The 6,985-nt window shown below is 38.7% G+C and overlaps 1 protein-coding gene and 1 long non-coding RNA gene across 2 annotated transcripts; one reads left to right on the top strand and one right to left on the bottom strand.

Moving 5' to 3' along the window:
* On the top strand, positions 1 to 2,926 carry LOC139984237 (uncharacterized). The gene is made up of 3 exons (XR_011798983.1): positions 1 to 140; positions 1,781 to 1,870; positions 2,502 to 2,926. It is a non-coding gene; the product is annotated as an uncharacterized lncRNA (long non-coding RNA).
* Positions 2,927 to 4,139: 1,213 nt separating this feature from the next.
* LOC139984234 (uncharacterized) lies at positions 4,140 to 6,329 on the bottom strand. The gene is given in 2 exon segments (XM_071998053.1): positions 4,140 to 5,966; positions 5,968 to 6,329. Coding segments are annotated over 2 exon segments (915 nt in total). The 5' UTR covers positions 6,305 to 6,329; the 3' UTR covers positions 4,140 to 5,388.
* Between the last annotated feature and the right edge of the window lie 656 nt (positions 6,330 to 6,985).

Raw genomic sequence — 6,985 nt, 5'->3', positions numbered from 1 at the left:
CTGTAGTTTGTCGTTGCCGGTCAACTTGTTCAAGGAAAAGGGGACGAGGGGCTTGTCCGTGCAAAGTAGATGAGAAGTCCTGTGGCGTTAGTTGTAGATGTGGAAGCAATCGTAAGCCGTGCAGAAACCGTTATGAATCAGTGAGTATATCGTGTAGGCCCTACCACTAGTACTACTAGTGCTGCTATAGTGAGGCCTATCTTTTCTTTCATATAAATATTAACAACGAAGTAAGTAAGCCCAAGCAGCACTACAAGTTACAAGGGCTAAATAATAGAAGGTTACAATGTTTAAGTGGAGAAAGTAGCGGTAACTTTTACTTAGCACTTTAGGGCCTAGACCTACCTTAAAATGATCAATAATAGGCTCACCAAACAAACAGCATAATTATTTTTCACTTGCAACTAATGGATCACAAGAGTGACCATGTACACATTTTATACAATGCAGTCATCTGGCAAAATATACTACATCTAGGCACTGTCTGACAGTATCGGTTACTTGACGTGTAATGTAAGCAGTACTGACATAAAGTGCTTTCCTTTCAATACAGAATGGATCTCATAGTATAAATATGCTCCATAACACTCCATTGTTTAGTCGATACTATATAAGCACATAGGGTATAAGCCTAAGCTTCTTTCTAAGCATGTCAGAGGAAACTAAGGTAGAAAGATATCGTCTGTAACATCAGGAATTAGTGGTTACCAAGGGCTCATTCTACTGTACCTGAAAACAAGCATCTATTTATGTTTTCGTGGATTTTGGGGGGATGCAAACTGTTAAAGCATGAAATAAGAATTGTCTTCTTTATTTGTAAAGACTACAACAACCACTGTGATTGAAAATTATTTATAAACTATTCTTACGACAAAGGCGAATTGAAGCGCAGTAAAGTAAATAAAGCAACTGCGCATGTAGTAGGGGTAACCCTACCTTTAACCCTAAACCCCAATCCTAACACTAACCCTAACCGGAATTTATTGTTACTCCTGGTCGTAAAAAATAGTTCTCCTGTCATAAAAATAGCAACTGCGCATGCGTAGTCGGAAATTATTCTTACGAACAGTCGTTAGAATAGCCACTTTGATTGAAAATCTTTCTTAGGTTGAGCTATTTTGTACGAGATTGCACAGGTGGTTGTTTGAGATCCAAGAGGACTGATCATCAAATGCAAAAGTGTTTAGTCAAAGAATTGTACAGTTACAGGGGTTTAGTAGCACAAAACATACCATCATACTTATTAAACAGGCCGAAACATTGTTACGGTACCAAGGAGTAAGCTGCCACAAAATGCAGTTTGCTGTTCCACAAGCCTTATATACTTTAGAAATATGCAGCTTGCTCAGCAATCCCAAAACTATATGTAAGAGCTAGGCATTAAGGCTATGGTGTCATTTACCTATCAATTTATCATTAATTTGTGTTTGCAAATAGATTTGATCCTCCTCTAATACTTTATAAATGTACACTATTAATCACATTGCATGTTAGCCCACTAACCAGTTGTCAAAGGAAGTTTCCATTCATCTACTTTTGTTTGCCACAACTGAAGCTTCGGAAAATCCCTAACAATTGTAACTGAATATCCGCAAACCCAATTCTCCAATATATTGTTGAAGCTTTTGTGCCAGTAATTGCCAGTCGAGAAGTGTTGTTGGGTAACTGCATGACAGTTTGAATCTCTGCAATAATAATATTCAAACTAAATGATTAAAATATCACTTCCTTAAAAATAGCTCCACATTGAAAATTGTTTGGAAAAATCTCATTTTGCTAGGATGACTCCAGTGAGGAAGAAGAAATGGAGCAATCCCCAACTACAAATCAAGACGAACAACCTTCCGAAAATCGAGACGAAGTTATTCTGGTAAAAAGTCACAGGCCTATATCCTCCTTTTTCAGTGTCTGAAATAATAGTGTTCATACAGGTCTACATATTAGAGTTATCTCATGTTACTCATGCTCTGCAAATGGTATTGTGGATTTCTTACATTTGCCACACAAAAGATCGTCACCTGTTCTACACATCATTAATTAAACTGTAATTTGAATCTGCTTCTGTCTGGAGCAGTGCAATATACAATTCATAACATTAAGGGGCTGGATTTTGAAATAGAAAATAAACTCATAAAATAACAAAAAAATTGTTTTTCATGAGGATCAAATATTATTTGAGGTAAATGTAGCTGGAAGTTTGATAACCTCCAAACCATTAAGTGAAAATAGGCAAAGATGTTGTCTTTAAACTTGGTATGTCAATACAACATTATTCTTATTTGCTTTTCTTTTTTGCAAACATGGTATCTGAGCAACAGAGATTTGCTAAAACTTTAAACTAGGTCTGCTATTCGTGAGTGGCTGATACCTATTGCTTTTCTAGGAGGACAAAGGTCATCTACCATCAACTATACATGAGTTTGGAAAGTATACAAATTTTCCTCTTATATTACAAGATATCACTTATTTTGACTTTCTGGTTCATTCTCTTTGCATTGTAGACATTCCTCCAGGATCTGGACAGGTCCCAGCCTAGAAGAGATAGCTGCACAGCTACTTAGAAGAAATCCTGGTGCATACCAAGATATTATAACGAGGCAGGCAAATGATGATGTGAGTGCCTCACTTCAAGCTGAAGAAGCTCCATCCTGGTGTGTTTGTGGGAATTGCCATGACATGAACAGTGCTATTGAGCAGAGATGCTGTGGGAACAGAAATATATGCTTGGCAACACAAGGCATATTTTCTGAAATCTGTCTAAATGTTTACATACTCGACGTTGCGATGAGGGCAAATGAGGACACTTTTGCAGACACCCCAGATAGGTCAAATGCCAACTTCAGATATTATGCGTATCGTCAATACATCTACTGGCAACATGGACGGCTAGGAGCACACAGACGACTGGTCATTCCTTCATGCTGTGTGTGGAAAATCAGGGAGCGCTATCCTTCCGCTGATGGAAGGTATAAAGGATTTCAACTGGGAGATGCAATACTTGTAGACTGAACGATTAGTAGTCGTGTGTTCAAGTATGTACCACAGTCGTGCACGTACAAGGTGAAGGGGGGGGGGAGGAGGAGGAGGGGTATGTGAAGTTATATATATCAATACCAATTATAAATAAATTATGACTTTTGGTTAAAGAGTTATTAGCATTTGAAGATTTTTTGGGTTGACCCTGTGACCTCATTATTATTCATGTGAATGAGCAACAAAATCAGGTGGGTTCTTCCATACAGTATGGTGCATCTATGTCCAAGGAATGACTTCAATCCCACTTGCAATTGGTGAGTTATTGTGTTTACAGGCAAAAGGCGTCTCATACACACACACGCAATCACCAACGCATAGATTCCTTGAGCCTTCAGGCAAGAAATCAAAAAGGGAGTTGCTCAAAATAGTCAGCAATTGAAACCGTTTTTCTACTTGTCTTATGTTTCTAATCTTCTGTATCCTAGCATATTTCCCTTACATCAGTTTGGTTTATGTCCTGGTCACTCAACCAAGCTTGTGCTGGCAAATACAGTTGATAAACTTCACTGATTCACTTGATTATGTGGAAAGTTATATTGGTGTCTTTCAAAAGCATTTGATGTACTACCCTGTCACACTATTGCATATGGGGGAAGGGAGGGGGGGAGTGGGTGATGCCTCATGTGTTTTTTTTGACAGCAGCATACATTGTGGAATCTCATTAAGTTTTTCCAGAAAGCTGTTATCACAAGTGAAATATATCTTGAACCATTTCATTAATCTCAAGCGCTATGTTCTTGTGAGCTTTTGTAGTCTTATGGTGGCATAAAGATGGTGGGGTAGCGTACGTTTAGGAAATTCTTCTTGTCTACATTGTTGGGTTTTTTTCCTACTATGTTGCTTCTTTTGTACTCGCAAGAGGCTTTTTTAAAATCACGTCCATTCACGTATTTGTTCTTTGACTTAATTGTACTGTTATGTTATAAAACAAATAAATGCAACAACGAAAATGAAATGAAATTCTTTCAAAAAAATATATTTAAGAACAGCATTTTACTAACACGAAAATGAAAAGCTAAAATTCTCACTTTGCTACAAATTAATGAACTTTACAAGTTTTTTAATACGTAGAAAAGTAAGAGCTGCATTTAGATGTCATTACAGTTACATCCAGGCCTGGTGATAACTAAACAGTATAACAACTGACCATATCATCATTGTCAAAGTGATTCCTAGCAGCAGCTGAAAACAAAGTAAAAACAATCTTTTTTTTTGGCATTTGCACCATTTTCACAAAATGAAAGTAGTAGACAATACATGCCATTACATATCAGTTAATTGAACAACTAAGAACAAGCTAAGACTATAATTGCAGTTAACAATGTGAATTGGATTATTATAACCGATATTCTTTGAAACACCATCAAACCAATGGTTTACGCTAGAAAGTAATGGAAAATCAATTGACTGAACCAGAGGAGAGGGGGTAACCCCATTCTTATAGGCATACTATATGCATATGTGTTTGTGACACTTTCTTATGCGACCCTCTCAATAGGGGAATGATTTTACCATCATTAAGATTATAATTTATGGATGGATAGAGCATTAAGACTAGATGACCCTAGTGATTGAGGGCCTCACATGATACATATATGTGAGGTCAGAGGATTTAACAAACATCAAAATTTTCCAAAGGCAATAGCCTACAAACATACCAAGTGTATTTCTTAAACAATAGTACAAACAAATATAAACAAATAAATAAAGTATATAAGGAAGCATATTCAAACTTCCCACCTCTCGCTTGGTTACAACCAATTTACCACTATAGATGTTGTATAGTGTATAAGATGAGGGTAACATACATTCTGTTACACAACACTCCATAACTTCCCATATTAGCCATAATTTTTTTTTAAATACCACATGTCATTAGAAGAAAAGGATTAGGCAAGACTTGATATATTAACGCCCCTGTTCAAGTACAGATAAATACAGCACTCCAGAAAATGAGTGAGTAGTGCAACTATATCAGTCCGATATGATAACTAATTACTTAAATGGTGATCTTGCCTTGCTCCTTTCACACACACATACATCACTAACACAGGAGAAAGCCTCAATGGCAAAATACATTTTTCTACATATGCTGCCAGCACAGTAAAACAATAACAATTAAAAACCATGGAGTTGAAATTACACATTGACAATCAGAATATTTGAAAGCATTGTGGTTTTGATGTGTAATTTTTTATGAATCTGACATATTTTGCAACACAAGAGTGAAAACTTACTTGTTGGAGGTAATACAGTCAACAAAATTAAAGTGATATATGATATATTGGAAATGGCAACAGCTAAATTACTACAAATACACCTATGAAACTACAAAAACTCTAATGGGTTTCTTCACTCTGGGGGTTGTTCAGATATCTGCTGCTGGGGTGAAAAGCGACTGAGATGATCCTTTACAAGCTCATCTAATGATGACCTTGGAAGCATTGACATCCTTGGATGGATCCTTCTTGGATCATCTTGCGCGAGGGAGACATGCTGAGAAAGGTGGCCAGGTGTTATTAATCGCTTGGCAGCAATACTTCTCATTAAGTCAGCTATGTAGCCGTAGCTTTTCGCCTCACGTAATGGTTCCGCATGGAAGTTGCGGGTTCGCTTGCTATATTTGCACCTGTATCGTAGATGTCCGTCCTTGGTGACAGCTTGCTCACGATCAGCATGGTAGTTGCTGTCAATCGCTGCAAGCTTACTTCGAGTAGCAAACCCAACAAACCCGTAAGAGTGTCGCTTTGGTGCGTACATAAGTAAATGGTTATGAAATGACTCCAGGTTGCCGGTATGCCTGAAGTTCCTGTAGTATGCTAACTTTTTCATAAAGCGTTTGCCAGTCAGCAACCTCCCTAAGGTTTTATGTGCTGCTGATCCCTGGGTCAGCCAGGCCTTGTCATGCTCCCCTTCATCTATTTCCTATTTTCTATTTCTTCTCGTCTCCATCACAACTGCTGGAAGAGAACCAAAAGTGTTTCCTGATGGCTGGCATCCACTCCAAAATCGCTTTGTTCTTTCGTGAGCATTCGCTTTTCGTGAGCATTTTGGTAAGGCTTTTGCTACCATGCCATACATCATTTTGGTGGATGATACCTTCATATTTGGAACAATTTCTCATGAGAGCAGCAATGTCAAGGTGGCCATCTGTCACAACCTCTTCGACATTGATTCTCTCCATGAGAAAGTCCATGCTTCGGGTGAAGCCTATCTTCTCCATGTTTGGGCTTTTCCCAGCTGCTTCCCTCACATCTACAATCTCCATATGCAGGACCTTACCACTGCTTTCTTCCATCATAGTGTAAGTGCAGTACTGTGCACTATGTCCAGGAGAATCGTTGAAGACATCACCAGACACAACTACTTCTTTGTCCCTCAATGAAGAAAACGGTCTCCTGCATCTTTTCCCACATCTCTTCCACAGCTGGGGCGACATACAATTTCTGTACTCTGAAGAAGGTGTCCTTAGAAATACATTTCAAATTCATGCTCTTGAACAGCTGCCCTGTTTTTGTGAAGCTGTTGCCTGAAACGACAATCCCTGCAGCTAGCTGTAAGTTCCCTGCGTACATTCCACATGTACTACAGGTCTGCTATTAGGATCTCCAGGAAGACTTGTTGTCTGGTATAGACAAGCCCCCCCCCCCCTTCATAAACACATATCAATTCTGCGAACAACACACGCTAAGTCGGGTCACTAGTCATCTGAGGTCAACCAATGACACTAATAACCAAAACAACAACAATAACAACCAATAACGAAGGCGTGAAACCATTATTCCGACACCAACCGGACACTCCAGCAAAAGGTGTTGCATAGTCCTAATGGCTTTACAGCCCACACAGGGACAAATCCCATAACCTAATCGCCACCTGACTAGGCGAAAATGGTTAGTGATGAGGACCCCATGTGCAATCCTCCTCGCGAAGTCCCGGAGACGGCTAT

This window comes from Apostichopus japonicus, chromosome 17 (assembly GCF_037975245.1).
Source record: "Apostichopus japonicus isolate 1M-3 chromosome 17, ASM3797524v1, whole genome shotgun sequence".
NCBI classification, from domain to species: Eukaryota; Metazoa; Echinodermata; class Holothuroidea; order Aspidochirotida; family Stichopodidae; genus Apostichopus; species Apostichopus japonicus.
Note: the sequence above shows the minus strand (reverse complement) of the source record. Positions and strands in the feature narration are given on the sequence as shown.